Here is a 19,326-nt window from a genome sequence, read left to right on the forward strand (position 1 = left end):
TAAAATAGCTAGTCCTATTGCAATCACCATTAAAAATTTCTCATAAAAGCAGTCTGCCATCCCACCTGAAGATTTTGGTCTGCTACCACAGGTATTTATCTATTAAAGTATAGATCCTGGCTGTAGTACCAGTAGTCTGAATGTTTATATAAAAATGAGGACATCTGGTGGCCATTTAAAATCCTCTCCATAACTGTATTTTTAGAAATTTAAAAGTCAATATTCTTTAACCACATCTGTATCAAATCCTCTAGCAGCCTGCTGTGTTTCTATACAGAATTTCCCTTTCTTTATACTTCCGCAGCTTAAGTCCAATAATACTTTAGGGAGCTAAGGATAACACTGCAGCTTAAATGCAGATTGCTTTCTCTATCAACAGAAAAGCAGTAGTTCTAGTTAGAAAGTGCTTTAAAAAATGGGGCAATTCACAAGCACAAGAAGTTTCGGAAGACCCATTACAGGGTCATCTCATCAAGAGAGAGCTAGTGTCAGGGAGCAGTGAAAGGGGGCCAAGCCAGGAGCTGAGGATGATGCTAGGGTCAGCCATATCCTCACCCACCAGGACCCCATTTCCCCAGGGGTCCCTGAACATAGCTCTGCCCTGAACGGGCAGAGACAGCTCCCTTGATGGCCCTTCACACAGCTAGTAGTGATCTGGATCCAGGCAGGAGATGGGGCTGGAGACAGGCACTCCTGTACCATTGCTCAGGGAGGGTTTGATGCTCAGACCTAAGCTTAAATGGAGCCCCTGAGCAGGGGGTGGGGGGTCCCAGGTAGGGCCACTCCGGGCAATTGAAGCTCATTAGTGCGTTCAGGGCCCTGAGAATTCAGATCTTTGCAGAAGGTTCGCAATCCTCTGCTTGTAAAGGGTGTGTTAACCTGCAGCATGTTGAAACTTTGTTCTTCTTTCTGAACATCTGTGTGATTCATAAAAGGCTTTCAGTAAAGAAGCTCAAAGCTGCTTTGAACACAACCAGGACCTTGTTTTACTGTTCCATTTCAAGTTTTGTGTGTACAAAGTGAATGCACGGGCAGTTGTGTCTAATCATAATTAATTGCATATTTTAAAAAGTAGTGTTAGATTTAATTGGCTTTGACTGTAATGGGATTGCAGTAAAGGCAGAGGCTGATTAGGTGCCTTGTTGTACTCTATTTTCCATTCACAAATAAATGCTGACAGTTTTAAAGATTGGGCTGATAGAGTTTAATTTCTTACATGTTGCCTACTGGTCTTGATTGTGTTTCTGCCCAGCTGTGTCTTGAGGTAGCTTTGGTTATCTCAAGCAATGAAATAATTAAGTTGCTTTTTCAGTGTTACCAGAGGTGATAATTCACTTGAGTGATGTTATTTTCATTCTCCTGTTCTCCAGATGATAGGATTGAATTTTCTTTGTAATTTGGTATGTAGAAGGAAGATGACTTCAACAGTGGGCCAAAGCACTGAGTTTAGGCAACTTTTCTTTTAAGCAACTTTAATTTTTAGGGTAAAGTTGAACATTTTCTGATAAAGGAGCTATGGTGAGATCTTATAAGTTAGCCTTTCAGTTTTTTTAATGTTTATTTTTTAGTGTAATCCTTTATACAGGACTGTACCAGAGGCAGTTAAGTCCCCTTTATGATTAAAACAAAAAAACAAAGGTCAACAAATTCTTGCAAGCTCCAGTCTTTCCTTGCCCCCTCTGCCAGGGCCGTATGTCTCTCATGTGGCTCAGCATGTGACTTTGCCCCAAGTGTTTAAACTGAAACGCAAAGTCCCCCTCCCACGCTTTTCAGCTGTGCCCCAGAAATTCTTTGTTCTTAGTTTTGTTGAGGGCTTGCCCATTGGATATTTAATATAAACCTTAAGCTAAATAGTAATGCAAGTCCAGTCTCCATGTATTGAGACCTGTTGCATTACTCTCAGATAGTTTTTTAGCATGTGGGAGTACTTTGGTGTTACTGTGCAGAAAGTGCTGGAATACCCAAGACTTCCCTTGCGTGTTGAATTTACTTATACCAAAAAAAATTCCAAAACAGCAAATATCCATGTTAAGTCTGTCCTAGCATTAAAGAAGAAGCTACATCATACAAATTCAACTGCAGTTAATCTTAAGGTCAAGTAAAAGAAAACATTTGGTCTGTGTATAAATTTTGGAGACAAAAGAAAAAGAGGAAGATGAGTAGCTTTATTTTGACTATTTGCTTCTTCATAGTTCTCACATCTACTGAGATGGATTTTGCACAAAGTGAAAGGTGGTAGAGAGCCCTGGTGAAAATGCAGAGGTACCCATGCTTAGTGCTATTGCCATACCCCAAGCTGTGCTATCAGGTCTATAAACCTGTCAAATCTCATACTCAACATGAAGCCTGGACAGTTTCTAGGGCTCTCCCTCATAGATTGGCATAATGGCTTGTTTTCTGCATTGTGACCCCACGTGTCAGGGAGAACTGTTTGATCTGATTTGTGATTTAGTAGAATGATGCAAGACACATTTGGTGGGCTAGGTCATGTCTCAGTCGTGGGAGAACAGTGTGGGCAGGTAGTGTAGAGAAAATACTGATTGATAGACCTATATATGATATATGAAAAGATGCTCTGCTAGGATGCGTTGGGTACCCTCCTTTCTCTCTGTGTGTAGGGTCATTGTTCAGCACCCAGAGAGCCCAAAGGTACCATACACGGCAGAGCGTGCATGGTAGGACCAACATCACCATCTTGGAGACTAGTGTGGCCAGAAACTGTGGCCCACTGTGAGCCAACTTCTTTGCTTTGTTACACCTGTATGTCTCTCCTTGCCTTCAGAGTAGCTGTGCAAACATCTGAAGGTGCATCTGGCTCAACAACTGTGTAATGCTCTTCTCACTTGGTTTCATGTTATTTCCGTGATGCACAGCCGCTAACTATTATTTTTTCTGAAGAATTAGGCTGTGTTGAACACATTTACAGTGACTCTTTGTTTTATGGATGGTGTCCAAAGACAGTGTTTTGCTAAATTTGGCCTTCATCATCTTCCTTAAGTGAAGGATGCGACAAAATACGTGAATTAGATGCAAGTTGGGAGTCAGCCAATTTTCAAATTAGATTATTTCAGCCAGTCTTTACAGAAGAATATGAACTTCCCAGTTTCTGTGCATAATATAATCTAACATTTTTTGATCATTTTTAAAAACAGTGCAGAAATTTGTCATGTTGCTTAGATGGAAAGGAAAAGATGCTGTAGCTCTTTATGATATCAAAACCAGGAGTATAAAGAGGAGGAGTGGACAATAATAATAATACTCGTATGGACTCAATTGCAAATAAAATTAAAGATAAGGAATCTTTTCATCAAGTTATTTAACCCATCTGTTTGTGATAGGCACTGAACAGGGGAAAGACGTTGCTTTTCCAAGTTATATATTGCCATCCCTGGCTGCATCACACACACACGGAGCAGGACAGGAAATCTTCAGCAGTCAATTTTTGGTAGCTGAAGTATCGCATCTTCTGTGAGAAAAGGCTGTTGGCCAGTGAGGACATCTGTGTGAGCAGCTGCAAAGCTGTTGGCCTCTGTTCCTCTCTTCTGACATTTAGTAAAGGTCTCAGTTAAGATCACCTCTTTCTTTCTGGTAATCTGTAATTGTAGCAGCACCTTCTACCTCGGTGTCTGTCAGTGTTTCCGCTATTAACTCCCTCTATTTTCCTGGCATTTGACTTGGCTGTAAAAATTCAGTCTTGGCAGATATGTGACATACCAAATCTGTGCTTATTAGTGATCACATCCAAAATGTATTTAATTGCTCTCCTGCACCATACTCTAATAAGATGATGCTTTAGTGGAGGAGGTTAGTGGATGTGTACCTGGATGCATTCAGTAACGTCAGGTTGAGCTCCTTCTTTACACACCATTCGCGGAATCAAATTACACAGAATTCAAATTACAGAGTTTAAGAAAATAATAATTCTGTACTACAACTTTTTGCTAGGAAGTGGAGAATAGGTTTTTCCTATTGCTTTGCATGTATCAGTGATGTACATATGTTTCTATTTGTGCAGTCACCAAAATAAACATAAAATTGGAGATGATGCAGAATTATCTGACTTGTTTCTGACTTCTTATAATAGTAAGAACAGTTTCATTTCTACAATAGGCAGGTATGAGGTAGGGTAATCAGTAAAACAGCAGGGGTATGCCCTGCCCTTTACTTGCAGTTTATGGTCAATTTGACATCCTGTGAACCAGGAGAAGAGGTTGGGGGTGGGAGGGGGCAAGCAGGTAAGAGATACTTTTCTCTTTTCAGAAGCGTCACTTCTACCTCTCACTCAAACACCTGAGAAATTTTCAAAAAGATGAGTTCTTACATTGCATGAAAACTTGTTTTATTTTTTTCTTAGGGGTAGAAACAAGCGATACCAATGTTTATTCTGCTCAGCATTGCTATTTTTAATTGTCTCGCACTTTTCCTTCATTACTCTACTGTTGTCTGTAAAGGACATGATTTATCTTTATTGTTAGAGCTTTATAACTTTTCCGTTTTGCTCTATCCAATCTAATTTTGTTTGTCTTTTTAAATTTGGAGTAATATTTTCAGAGGGACTAAAGTGCTTGAGGAGCCTGAATTTAATATTCAGAAATAAGCTAAGAATCAGAGTCCCATGGCAAGTCAGAAAAAAAAGAAATAAAACTGCTGACTTTCCTGCTTCTTTTTTCCTTTTTGCAACCAATTTGACTTTTCCTTCCCCTGCTTTCCTTTGGTGAACTGAGCGTTTTGGTTTTTGCTGGGGACTGTTATCTGTGGAGTTCATTTTTGTGTTTCACTTGATTGCAATTTATTGTTTTGTTGCTCTGTCCCCTGGGTTAAACTTACTCATTACTTTGAATCAAAGGCACCATGCAAACAAATAAAATCTAATCTAATATAATATTCTACTCTAATGGATTCCTTACAGTCTCTCTTCTTGGCAATCCTATTGTTCCTATCTTTTAAGCTTAAGCAATGAAATCAAGGTGGTTGTTGCCCAGAAGGGTTGCTGTCTCCTTTGCCTTACTTGTATGCACAATGTCAAAGAAGGGTAGAAGTCATCGCTTGCTTCTCTGAGAAAGTCATTTGTAATGTGCAACTGGTTACTTTTCAAATCCAGAAGTCAATAACCCATGATAGATTATTATTTGAAGTAATAAGCTTACTGTGGCTAGACCCTGTACCGCTAATATAAAGATATGCCACAGCAAATGTTTGACATGATCCTATCCAGCATCTCTCTGTCGTGTAGCTAATACTTACAAATTGTGTTTATCTCTTATATGTGTAACTGTGCCTCTCGTTTCCTACATCTTCATTGCCTTTGCTGTTGTTGCTCTGTTGCTCTGACTCTCCTTTCATTCAAGTAAGGAGCAAATCATCTGAAATTTTTCTGTGTTTAAATTTTCTAATCCTTTTTTCTTTTTATTTCCTTGTTTTAACTGAGTTTGTTTCTTCTCTTCTGAAAAATACTCATTGCACATAATAACCACTGTTGTTTTGCTGGGGAAATAACAGAATATTTTATTTTTATGTGACTTAAATGTCTTATATTAAGAGTTTTTTCTTTATTTTTGGATCCTCTTCCTGCAAATCAGTCAATTTGTGTTTCTTACACATGTTACATATCTCCCTCAGAGTGCTGAGAAATTTATGTACAGCAGTCTCAGTAAAATGCAGGCACCTTTTTCATGCCCTCCTCCCCCTCTTCCCATAGCATTCAGGCATTTGACCTTCATCGAGGAAGGACATTTATCACCAGCACCGTCTAGCCATCTGTTAGTATACTTGTCCTCCCTGGTGCACGTTCTTGTAAACGGAAGCATTGTGGATCACTTTAGGCTTATAACCCAAGTAAACAATTATGAAGGGTGTTGATGATAACTCAAGGACTCATACACAAGACTGTTGCAGTTTGTAATATGCTTAAAACAGGAATCACAAATCACTCTTAATAATAGTTTATGTTTAGTATCTCAAAAATGTTTCTTTCTCCTGGTCTCCACCATGGTGCAAATATCCATGCCTTGTTCCCATGCACAAGGCAGACCTGCTGTAGCGTTGATGCTTGCATTTATATAGGTCTCCAAAGTCTTAACACACTAATGACCATAGGCAGAGAATTGAGATGTTTGTTAGTGGGGTTTATAGCTGTGAAATGTTGGAAAGGTAAGTGTGTCAACTCTAAGGCAGAGCCTCTTTTGTGTGTGCAAGAGCTGGTCCGCAGCGCTGTCTGCTGTTGGACTGCATTGCGAGAGGTTGCCTTGGGTCCCTGAGTCTTCCAGCCTGCCTTAGTACGTCGATTTGCTGATGGCAGATTTGCCTTGCAAGGAACAAAGTTTAAGACTATATTCAGCAACACATTTTTCACTTCAAAGCCTTTTCCTGATTCATTCCTTCCAATCCTCAGCACTGATGGCTACTGCTTCACCATAGTAGAAGAAGATGAGTCCGGTGGACATTTAGTCACCAAGGGATGTCTTGGATTAGAGGGCTCAGACTTCCAGTGTCGGGTAAGAAAGCATTTGCCGCCAGAGTGTCGCTTGGCTTTTTGATAGCTTTCAATTGAAGTGCAGTCAACAGACATTACTCTGTCCATGTTTTTCACTTCTGTTCATGTGGCAGATAGTTGCTCCGCATTGATTGCTGAGGGGAGTGCATTTATATCCCCGAATGGTGATATTATAGCTACTCCTAACGATAACTTAAATTTTTAGTTTTGGCACTGCTGTTACTAGTAACACTCCCGCTCAGAGGAAGTTTGAGTTTAGAGAAATGCAGTCTAATTCCTGGAGTCTCCATGGCAGCTAAAGTTAGTTAGGATGTTATTTGATGGACTGCAGCAATGTTTATGTCTTGCATGCAGTTGCACTTTGGTTTTGGATTTCTGGTGCCAGAAATTCCCTTCAAGTACAGTCATCACCTGATGGAGAGTAAATCTCACTGCAGGAATGGAAAGGGTATGGGCAATGGAGCAAGGTGGCTCTAAAGTGTTTGCCTTTCCTAACGTTAACCTTAAATGATTTTACATGAGTACAGGAACAGTCTAACCATCAAGGTCCGTGGAAGGTATTTTACCTAGCTTCCCATGAGAGCAGAAGCAGCACCTAAATTAGTCCACGCAGCAATTCCTGTATTATTCTGGCTAAACTGTTTTGAATATCCACATTAACTTATTTTTGTAATAAAAGTCTAACTGGTGGATGTATGTGACTTTCATAGTTCTGTCTTGCACCATTAGAGTCAATCAGTCCCTTCTGCCGCACTAGGGCACCAATAGAAATACATTAGGGGTGAATTAATCTCTTAATTATCTAGAGGAAATGTGCTGGATATGCTCGGTAGCAGAAATCCTTACTCCACACATCCTAGAAATCTGTAACAGACTGCAGTCCAGCTAACAAGCACATCTTTCAAGTGCCAGAATGATGGTGTATATTTACAACACAGATAATTACTTTGCTTTTTATCAAATTGTTTGTTGCAGGACACTCCTATTCCACACCAAAGAAGATCTATTGAATGTTGCACAGGCCAAGATTACTGTAACAAACACCTTCACCCTACGCTGCCACCACTGAAAAATCGAGGTAAGGGGAAGCAAATCCAGTCCCAAACGGGTCTTTTCCTGCTGTTGCTCTTTGTGCCTTAGGAAGAAACAAAGCCAAAACAAAACCACCCCCCTCCAACTGCACATGATTAGAGAGATAAGCTGCATTAAATAGTATCACTGAATTCCTGTAGGTCATGTGGGGAGCAGTATCTTGACCCGTGGTTACTGATACTTGCTATTATTCCTATTGCATAAGTGCAGTGAGCACCAGATGCATTAGAGTCGCACGATATTGTCCTAGCACAGGCCTGCTGGCTATCAGTGATCATCCCAAAGACTTAGGTTAGTTGTGGCAGAGGATGCCTCTTGCTGTGTATGTTTTTAGCCTGATAATAAAATTGAATCCTCTTTGTAGTCTCTGCAACATGCATTACTGTTGTTCATAACTCCACACACATCTGGGACCAGGTCTCCAGTGGTTAATCAGTCAGTTCAAGTTGGCTGAAGTCCATTAAGCTTTTCTTATTTAAAAGAGCTGATAATCCAGCACTAGGACAATAACTAGTCACTAAAGCGGATTTTCTACTTGAAAAATGTAGCTGAAAATAGAATGTAGAGTAGGAACTCATGCACTGATATATATATATTTTTTATTTGTTATTTGAGAACAAAGGGACATGTATTAACTTAGTAGATTCTGGGGCAAGGTTTTAGCTTTTTTGTTTGTTTGTTTAAACATCACTTTCTGAAAGTTCGTAAAACTATTTTGGCTGGATGTTGCAGAATACATTTTATAGAAATGTATTCCTAAGTAAGTGTAAATTCATCCATGATAAACTCTTGGCGTTGGCAGCAATGGCCAAGATTTGTGGTGGTCAGCATGGAGTTTAGTCTGTGAGAGTCAGTTCAAGGTTGCAGAAGAATTTGTAATCCTGGCGTTCTGAGTTGAAAATCCAGATCAGTGTGCAGAGGCACTCTTAATTACACAAACAGCAGATACTTACACAAATGCATGCTCAGAGAAAGCCTTCACTCATGTAAGCTGTTTCCTTCATGCCTATGAAATTTTGCACAGATGGGCTGCAGAATCAGGCCTATGGAGAGTAGTATGTAAATATTTCACTGTTTACTAGCAAGCCATTAAGTCAGCGAAACCTCATAAAATTCTGACTTCCAACATAAGAGTTATGTACTACTTTGTTGGTTTTTTCATTTTAAAAAGTTCTTTGGACTGAGAGAGAAGCTCCAAAAGGAAGTCAATATTTGTTCACACTTACTTAGTATATCAATAAATATCATTTCAGTTTGGAAAACACTGCCATGATTTCTTCTTGCTGCTGACTGAGTTTATTCTACGTTAAAACTACTTAAAAACACTGAACCAATGCCTAACACTAGACGTCTGCCTTATTAAGATTTTAGTTATTTGGCAATACTGTCTGCTGCTTATACAGAAAGCAATAAAACAAGCTTTTGGTAGAGGCAGAAGTTGTTTGGATCGATATTGGTTTTGCTCTGTGTGTATATGGGGTAAATAAAGCATTATTTGGGCACCATGGTGGCAGACCCATTAAACAGCAGACAGCATATTTGTTGAAAGAAAAATTCCATAGAGTTGGAACAGGTTTCTAGCTGCTCTGTGTTGCAAAGTTGTCTATTTCAGCATGACAAACAAAAGGCAATGTATTCACTCAACATATTCTGAAGACTTTTGTTTGAAATAAGCTCTTGCACTACCGGTATCCTGATAGTATATTGTGGAAATACATTTCAGGAGCTGCTTCATTAAATGTGGCTGGACAGGGCTGAAGTCAGCACCTTTATTAAAGCCTTAAGTAAATACATCATTCTTGGTGCCAGGCCTGTTTTAATTTGTCATTGCTGTATCCTAGTATGAAAGCTCAGAAAAAAGCCATAGTTTGAACTGTAGATCCTCACTGCAACCAGGTACAAATATTGTGTACAAATACACGTTACCGCCAGTGCCCAGTACTATGGCTGTGATCATTGTTTCTATTGAAAACATTTAGATTAGGCTGTGATTGACTGAGTACTCTTAGCATTGTATATCAAATTTAACATAAACTGTAAGTACAAAGAAAGAGAAGATGAACTTAAAAACAAGCTTCTAGGAGCAACCTTCTGACCTCCAGGATTCCATGAAAAATATGTATGTTCCTCAGCATTTAAAAAACAAACAGAAATTTTGCTTCTGATGAACTTACGGCCGAGGTCATATCTCATGGGAAACAGAGTCTAGGGAGAGTGTCCAGCTGCAGGTCAGAGGTTGCTGAACTGCAAATTAACCTATGCACCAAGGTAACATCTACAAAGGCAAGCGACCTGTGTTCTCAAAGTGCTTTTCCAGACCTGGCATATGCTGGAAAGTGGGTTTTACCCCCTCCCCCCCATGAAAAGAAAGGAGGACCACATACATGACAGTGGGAGCTAGAAGAATTAACACTGGTCAAAGCAAGGCTTGTTAAGCAAGATGGAAGAAACAACAGCTAAGCCTAAGTTTCGAGCTCATCTCGGTACAGAACTAGCAGGATAAAATACCCCAGAGAAACCATGAAGTCCTCGTCCCAGCTGTACATCTGTCTTATTAAGGAAATAAGAGTCATAGTTGGGTCTGATATAACACCTCTGCTTTAAACAATAAAAGATATTCCTGGAAATCCCAGCGAAAGCGCAGGCTGAGACCAGTCGAAAGGAGAAATATGTCTTTACTGATTTAGAGCCTATATAAGCAGAAGTGGTGGTGCCACCGTGTCTGGCTCCCTGCCTGTAGAGCTAGTGATGAATGGGCAAGGGAATGATTGGAGGAATGATGGGGTTTGATGTGTGCACACAGTCTCCACGCCTCAGATTTCACTGCAGTTTTTACTTGGATAACCGTAACATTGTGAACTGGAGGGACCTGGGGAGGGAGGAGAACCTCCTCTCCCTTTGATATGCTGACTTCTCCCTTGAACCTGCTGGGTGGCATTTTCAATGCACTCCTCAGCATGGTCCTGCGGACGGCAGAGTGAGGGGAACAAGTGGTGGAGGAGGGGGAAATCACGGGAAAATAACAGAGGCAGCTTGGTATCACCGAAGACCCTCCTTTTGTTGCCATCTCTCCCTTTCTGTGCTGCTCACCACTGACACCAGCACACGCCACTGTTTTCGTATGACATAAAACTGTTAACGTGCCGTTTGCTGGGCTTCGCTATTATCGGCCAGCCGAGGTATGTGAAGAAGCTTCCCAAATCTACTGCGTGTTTGTTTTGCGCTCCTGCCACCGCGCTCATGGTAATCGCTCACGGCTGCCTCCGTGGAAGATACTGCTTATTCTCATAACCCCACTGCTTGGCATGTTGCAGTTGCCAAGTAACATAACATGAAAAAGCACTTCTTAAAGGACAGAGTATCTCCATCACGCAAACTGGCACCGACTGGCACCGACTGGTACCCACCACAGTCCTCACCACGGAGCCCACAAGCCAGTGATTAAGCAGACTCACAGCTGAGCTGCCCCATCCCTCCGCCTGGTCAAGGAAGTGCCAAAAATGGTGCACAGAAAGGGAGGTTTGTCCTGCTGCTCTGTGGGGAACAGCATGGGCTGTAGGAGGAGAAAAGAGTTGGTCTCCAGCAGCACCAGCCTGGCTCAGTTCAGCAGAACAGACATTGCTGGTGTAAGAATGGGGGCATGCTGTTAATCTTGTGTTGTCCACGCACCAGTGGGTTTATGAAGTCCTCAAGTGAGCAAGCAAATGAAATTCTACCAAAATGCTTTGAAAATGCAGGAAGTATTTGAAAGGTGAGACAATAGCTCACTTATCGTCAGTATTGCCTCTCATCATATGTAGCCAAATAAAGACATACGGAAGTTATTCTCCTGTGAGAGCCAGTTGCGTGCCCGTGCTGTGCATAGTGAACCACTACTAAAGCTATGTTAGCTGACACTGCCAGCATGGGGGACATCACCTACTGCGAGAGCGTAAGCATCGCTGCTGCTGCAGTCTGCATCAGCCACTCCCAGCACCGAGATCAAGACACGTTCCTTTAAGTCTTCCATGCTTTCCTTGCACTTGCTTCACGTAATTGCATTTGGGTACCAAAAAATTTTGCCATGTTGGAGCCTGAAGTTTGTTTGAGAGCTACACAGCACTTCCAAAATGCCTTCTGGCCTCTGGGAGAATCAAACTGCATTTACTTACTTTTCTGAATGGGAGAAGCCCATTAGAAACATTGAGCACAGGGTTTGGATCATTTAAAATGACGGGGGGTTGATTAAGATTTCAGCATCTTTATCATCCCTTTCCCAAATGTACGTACTTGGACACACACAGGCAGCATGAACAGTGGGCGCTTTACAAGTTCTGGTAGTGCAACACTTGGTGTCTGTGTAAATGCACAGACTTCCATGGCTTTGCTCTCTGGCATACACAAGTATGAGCAAGGTCTGAATTGCTCCCTCTGCATCTGACATCAACATTTATTACTGCTAAGCACAAGAGCCCAACTTCCATTGTGGCTTATTCTGTGAAGTGGAAAAACCCTTGCTGTGGACAGATACCCAGGATTCTCCCAAGTATAAAAATCCTACTATGTGGTCTGCGTGCTCTGTTTATCCTCTCCTCAGCTGATGGGCAGTGACATCTTAAACTGTTACAAACCACACATTTTAGAGGGAAATGGCTGGCCGACACAGGCTGCTTACAAAGCATGAACTAGAGCCCTTAGCCCTGCTGAGCAGCCATCGCCTTCGCAAGAGAGGTCTGGATTCCCCGGTGGGCTTTCGGTTTCGGCTCGCAGCCCGCTTGCAGTGGCAGGCCCGGTAGAAATCTGCTGCAGCAGGGAGAATGATGGGCTCCAGAGTTTTCCTGATAGACATTGTGTCAGTGTCCCCTTTCAAAGGCATCGGCCGTGTCTTGAATGTTTACATTGTTAATGCTCCCGGAGCAGGTAATGGCAGGTTAAAACACGACCAGTGTGATCAAAAGGTGTGTTGGTTGGTAATCTCTGTTGTAGTGGAAAGGGGAAGGAAAGAAATAGTTCGGGGGCAAAAACAGAAGGAGAAACTGGATCTTTAAAATAAAAGAGCCTGACAGTAAACCAAGAGTCCCTTAGGAATCTCCTTGTCTCATTACCCTTGTAAATCTGAAACGTAATAGCGCTGTTTTGGGATGAGTCAATATGGATAGATTTCTTGCATTTTACTATGTGTCGGGCATTAGCGTGAAAGATGCAAGACAGCGAGGCTGGGAGAGCTGCAGAAAACATAGTCCTCATTTGCATTATACCAGACAGCAACTTTGGGAGGGCGGTGTGTGTGTCTGCATGCTGAAATACCATAATTTTGAGACTTTGGGGGTTTGGGGAGGTTAAAGAAGAATAGTGCTTGGTTTCTTTTTTTTTCAGCAGAGGCACATGCATGAATGCCAGACTTGCTTGCCTGAGTTGAGAATGCACATTTGGAGGTTAATGGTATGCTTTAAAGGAGAATGAGTCTCCCATGCAAAGACTGACTGAAACATTTCAATAGTTTTTACATAACGGCATTTTCTACAAGTTATTTTATACGTTTCATTTTCAAAGTGTTTTACAGAATAGCTGCTGGAAGGATAGTGTTGCCCACCAGCATAGGAAGGACTTCCTGGCACACAGGGCTGCTATAGAGAGAATGGAGGAGAAAATTCGTGCTCAGGTGTTTAAAACAGGATCCGAGAGACGGATTATTCTGCAGTGATGCAAATATACCTTCAAGGCCTCTGGTGGCCTGCCTTCTTGGGGGTTGGATGGTCTGCTGTGTCTTCCCTCCTAGGATAAATGCAATTATTCATTTTTTTTATATTAACTTCTCAATAGGATGCTACTTAACAAGAGTGATTTAAGATAGAGGCAGTAATTTTTGTATGTCCTGGCTGATCACTTAGGTTAAGACACAGAGCTACAAGTCTTAATTGATTTTTCATTCAGAGCCAAACAGGGAATTGCAAATCAAGGCAATGTTTTGCCTGAGTGAAGGCTGAAAACTCAAACAGGCTTTTGGAAGTGCTGGTTCTGCCCTGGTCAGTGAGGGTCAAAGAGGAAGCGCACAAAATGCCTGGGGAATCCAGGGGTGTCTTGCACAGGACTTCAGTAGAAAAGAAAGGAAATGAACTTGTGCTCGCTGCACTTTTCAAGGCACGTGTGTCTTTTGATGCTGACTTTGTACCACCTCCCTTTCAAAATTTTCCACCTTCCTTGTTTTTAATCCCAGACTTTGCTGAAGGAAACATTCACCATAAGGCCCTGCTGATCTCGGTGACTGTTTGCAGTATACTCCTGGTGCTTATCATCATATTCTGCTACTTCAGGTAAATAAGGAATACTTTAACAGCTTGTGAATGTTCCTCCCAACATTTATCTTTTTGTAGACTTAGGAATTTGAAAAAAATTGAAGTGGACCTTAAGGAAAGGAAATGAGAAACTGTAATTTTATGATGAGGAAAAATGTGTATTTTATTCCTACTAGTCACAGGTATACCTGTGTGATGTATTTCATATAGCATCTTTTGCCCAACATCCTAAGAACCCATTCAGGTAGAAGCACAGATTATTCTTTACTGTGTCTAAGAAAGCCACAGGACAAATTTTATATAGGGTAAATAAACCTAAGGCTTCTAAATGTGTTTATGTGGTAAAGAACTGATCATAAAAAAGAGAGGGGTACAGGAATGTAAGTAAATATGTCTAGAATGTTATCATAATCTACATACATTATGTTTAAATAATTTGTCACATTTTTTAAATAGTCCCAGATCCCTTGACCTTACCTCCTGTGGCTCCTGAAAGATCCACTGCAGTAGTAAAATAAAACTGGGTATTTACTTGGTCTGTGTTTTAAACATAGTTAAGTTTCTGAAAGAAAAACATTTGGTTGCTTTGCAAACTTACACGAGATTGCACGGTCTTTGAGTTTTATACTTAGAGTTTTGATGCTGAAAAAAACCAGTTGCTAAAAATAAAATAGAAAATTTGGGGCAGTGAGTCCAGCATATTCCTCAGGGAAGCAGAGGAAGCTGTGAGTCTATAAATGAAGCAAATGTGAAGGACGATGTGCATTATTCATTGCACATGTGTTCATTGTATTCAAAGCTAATTTCACTTTCATGTAAAATGGCAGATACAAACGCCAAGAGACGAGGCCCCGCTACAGCATCGGGCTTGAGCAGGATGAGACCTACATTCCCCCTGGAGAGTCCCTGAAGGATTTGATTGAGCAGTCCCAGAGCTCAGGGAGCGGCTCCGGGCTCCCTCTCCTGGTAAGGAAGCAATATTATTTTAATGCAAGTTTAAAAGGCAAAAATGAGTAGAGGGAGTGGACAAAATGAGGCACAAGAAATTATATTTATGTGTCCTCAGTAGTTGTTTTAGGGTTTTTTTCTCTCCCAGAAATGACAAGGATTTAAGCTGGACAACAGCTGCTTTTAGAAGCAGATTTTTTTTCATGTAGACTAAGCCAAAACTTAGTGGGTTTTTTTTTTACCTCAGCTCATTTCTTATTTTAGATACCATAGGGTAAGTACAGGCTAATAGAGCTCACAGAAATTCATCAGGATTTACCCTAGTGTACAGGACAGCATCTGGCCCGCTGATCTTATTTTCTTGCTTTTTATGTGCAACACACAATAGTATTTCAAACACTGACACATTGTCTTTATGTAAAGGGAACTGTAATTCATCAAACCTGGAACCTTTTTGTGTGTAGACTTCACTTTGCATTCAGAAGTCAAGAGCGAATTCTTTTTCCTTGTAGTGTGGCAATCTCAAAGGTTAAAGGCACAGGGATGGAGTTTGTGATTATTTCTGAACTGACTCCAGGATGACTGAGCCCCCTGAGCTCACCTGCTGAAAAGGCAGAAGTTTTACCTTCTGTGGCAAAACAGTTCTGTTCACCAGGGTGTTTGTTTCTGGGGGTCATCATTGCTTTTTAGCACTGAAAAAAAAGCCAGGTTACTTATTTAAAATACTGCCTCTGAGAAAATGAATTAGATTTCATTTTCATTTTTCAGAGATGATATGTCTCTCCTGTCTCCCAAACCTATTAGTTTGTAGTGATCCTATTACTGTAGATGTTGTCCAGTTTCCAAGTACTACGTACTATCTATCTGTTTTTTCAACATATCTTTACATATCTTTTTTCAACACCCTGAAGAAGAAATAAAATGGGAAGTTTTATAATTCCTTAAATGAAGCAGCAGGCTGAGTGGTTGGCGAAAATCTGACTAAACTCAATTTGTTCTGGCAGGAGAAAGTGCTTAGAGTCCCATTTAAATGAAGTGCTGACTTTTTTAAAAATCCAATTTTCTGACAATTAACATAGCTATTGAGGAAAAAAAGCCAAGCTGCCAAGTGGGTGCTGTGGCTGGTGCTGAGCATGGAGAACCCACGGTCATTTTTCTCTGTTGAGAGAAACTCCATCATTTAGGTCTAGGCTTTAAGAAAGCTCTGTCATATCCCATACCAATGTCCCTCGAGCAGCCATGGAAAGGGAGGGATCATACTTACAATTTAGGACCCTTCCAATTGATTAATTGTGAGGGGCTCTTGCTTTTTTTGCTTTGTTTTTTTTGCATAACACCTGCCACATCAAGGTCTTGGTCTGTGCTTGGTGCTCCTACCTGTTGCAGTGACAGAAACAAGATAATAATTTACAGCAAACATGAGGAACTTGGTTGTTCTTCTCTGAGAGGATGTGTTTCCAGCAGCCCACATGTAGCAGGTGCCCTGGGGCATCTCATAGCAGTGTATAGCTCGATACTTCATCCCAGGATGCCCTTGAGACAAAAAAGCTGGAGCAACGCTGTTTGTGACCGCTTGTGCTTTATGCCTTCCTCTGTCCCAGTGAGCTGGTTGAAGGTGGGATCTATGGTCTTACTGGCGTCCCCAGGTCTACTGTTGCAGTGGACAGAAAAACTAACTTCTGCTAATTAACTGCTGTAATGGCCGAGGTGGCATCCCAACTCAGTCATTGCTCAGTAGCTCTCAGAGCTGTGCCGGTGCTCCGTGAAGTAGAAACCATCCTGTCTTCTGCCAGTCCTCCTCTCTCCTCTCTCAAGCCTGGAGACTTTGCAGCCACTGGACCAAGTGTTCTTCCTGAAGGCACTCTTTTCCCCTCTCTCTTTGCCTACGAAAATGCATACATTTTTTTCCCAGACTTTCCTTTTAAGTAGTGATTTTCTGTGGAAGAGAAGAAAAACGAGAGCTATAATGAATCTTGCACTTGGTAATAGATGTTTGCTGCATTTCCCAGACAGCTACAACCGCTACAGGCTCGCTAGAAATGCACAGATTAATACCTCTGGGCCCATACCTGAAACAAGTATATAGAAAGTGCCTGGCAATAATGCTCTAGACTTTATTGTGGAAGAGTTTGTTTTTAACTGTATTATTTCTTATGCAAAGACTGAAACATCCAAAGTTATTATTTCAGGAAAGTAAGCCGGAAATTTGTTAGAAAATGTCACTTTATGCTAAACAGTAATGTTTTCTTTCTGTGCAGAACATTTATTCTAATGGGTACAAATATTATACCAAAAACAAGCATTAACCAAGATTTTATTGATACTTTGACATTCAACAACCATTCTTTCTCCCGATCTGTTCGTACCTCTGACAGAAAAGTTTGCTGCAGGTCAAATGCTGCCAATGAAATTTTAAACCAAGAAAAAAATACCATAAGTTGTAAATAAAGGCTTGGAGCCAACAAACTGGGGTGCACAGTCAAGTCTGTGCAAGCAAGGAGAACCCCATTGGCCTTGACAGAGCAAGAAGTGTAGGTGAGGCTGTTGCCCCCATGAATCCACTTGCAAAATCAGGGGAGGAGGTTAGACACTGGGGACATTTATTTCAGTGGTCTGTATGAAGAGTTTTCTGAATTACAGTTTGGCCTCTACCTTTTCACATATTTTTTTCCCTAATTCCTCTTCCAATGAATTTCACTTTTCAAGGGACTGCATTTCAGCCATAGGTATGAAGTTCTCTGTTCAAAATATTGAAGTTACAAAAGTTTGGTTTGTCTAAATTTTCGTCTGCAGTAGCTGAACACATTTAGCTGAACATCAGGAAAATAGAATGCAGAAGGTAGAAATAGTTGGTAATTGGATTAATTCCAGTTAGGGAGAGGAAACAAAGGGCCATGTAACCTTACCTGGCTGCTCACAGAGCTCAAGCAGCAAAATATACAGATCTGAAAAGAAATAAAAAAACCCCAACCCCACTCAGTGTAAATAATTCACATGAACACATCATTCAGCATGCTTATGAGATCAGTTCATCCAACAATTTTGATTAACTGTTTTGTTTTAGAAATCGTAATCAGTTTATGATTCAAGAAGGGGCTAAATTCCTTAAAATAAATTGTTCATAGGAAATCGTTTGACCAGTTCTGGCAAGAGGAAACCAGGTTAAGGCCCTTCACATAGTATTCTGCCGCCTGAAAACCCGTAACAGAAATGTGTTTTTCATTTTCTTAATGTAATTTAATAAGGAATTTTTCATCATTAAGTATTGTAATTCCATGTACTTTATGATGCCATTACATATATTTACACAAATTAAGTTATTTGATATAACTACATTATTGTTCAGGATGCATTTTTAAAATGGGCAAAATAGAAAGCAACAATGCTAAAATGACATTACAAAATGTTACAGCAAAATTCCAATGTAATATAACTATTGCTCAATCACTATATGAGAGTATAAAAGAGAATAAATGCATTTAAAAAATTAAGGCTAATTTCTGTTCTTGGCTTTCACTGATGTTAATCAAAAATAACAGCACTGAAGCCACCATCTTGGAAGTCTAATAATACATTGCAGTGCTGAAAAAATGGAATTCTGTTTAAATGACAGAAGAAGAAAGCTGGGACTTTTGAAATAGCTTTGCATAAATGCCGCTGTATGTTTTTCTTCTTTAAATTGTCTAATATGAAAACCAGTAATTTACTTACAAAAGAAATGATAATAAACCTTACCTAATAGGTTTTGAGTTCATCTTTGGACATACATTCATGCTCCAGTGGGGTTGCGGCAGTCCTGCTCTGCATTACCAAACTGGTAGTTTCCACTGGATCTCCCAGGGATAGCAAAGGAAGTAAATGATTTTAAAATCAAGTTTTGATCATTTCTGTCAGCCAAGATTGCAAAAATATTTGGGATTACATGAAATGCATATGATTTCATAGGGATTCAGACAGTGCACACTCGCTGCAATAAACTGCTTGAAATTTGTATATGGATGGTGGCAAAACCAAGAGACCTCGAATTTGAACTTGTCCAGATTTTGCCAATTGCTTGGGCCAGGTGAAAAACTCCTTGCATTGGAGGCTATACAGTTATTTTCTTTCAAAATCTTGTAAAATCCTACCAAACCAAAAATCATTAGCTGTGGATTGAACTGGCAATACTGAAGCACAAGAGGGTGACATATCTCCTGTTATACTAGGGTGAGGCTGTCAACCGTGAACACCAGTGGGTTGTGTTGCAGCATCTACTTGAGTTTTTATTTGTGAACTTTTAGAAATATGTGATCCGTGCACATGCTCCAATCCTATGAGAATATATTAGTCTTCATTTGTCCAAGATTTTTTTGTAGTCATAAAAGCTTGTTAAATGTAGAATCAGTCCATCTGCTACGTGGGGTCTGCCATCCTTATGAAGGGTATCTCTGCAATGCTGCTGAGTGCATTGATGTTACGCCACAGCTGCCCAAATGGTTTGACTTTAGCATCGGTCCACAGTACAGCCACTGACAAAGC

The 19,326-nt window shown here is 40.6% G+C and overlaps 1 protein-coding gene across 10 annotated transcripts in view; it reads left to right on the plus strand.

Moving 5' to 3' along the window:
* BMPR1B (bone morphogenetic protein receptor type 1B) overlaps positions 1 to 19,326 on the plus strand; it is a 265,710-nt gene that overhangs the window by 237,822 nt on the left and 8,562 nt on the right. For all 10 annotated transcript variants that reach the window (XM_050895611.1, XM_050895614.1, XM_050895610.1 and 7 more), the window contains 4 exons: positions 6,392 to 6,494; positions 7,469 to 7,571; positions 13,782 to 13,878; positions 14,688 to 14,826. In XM_050895611.1, the coding sequence (XP_050751568.1) occupies positions 6,392 to 6,494; positions 7,469 to 7,571; positions 13,782 to 13,878; positions 14,688 to 14,826 (442 nt within the window). The remainder of the gene's footprint in view (positions 1 to 6,391; positions 6,495 to 7,468; positions 7,572 to 13,781; positions 13,879 to 14,687; positions 14,827 to 19,326) is intronic.

Source organism: Gymnogyps californianus, chromosome 4 (genome assembly GCF_018139145.2).
Source record: "Gymnogyps californianus isolate 813 chromosome 4, ASM1813914v2, whole genome shotgun sequence".
Lineage (NCBI taxonomy): Eukaryota > Metazoa > Chordata > Aves > Accipitriformes > Cathartidae > Gymnogyps > Gymnogyps californianus.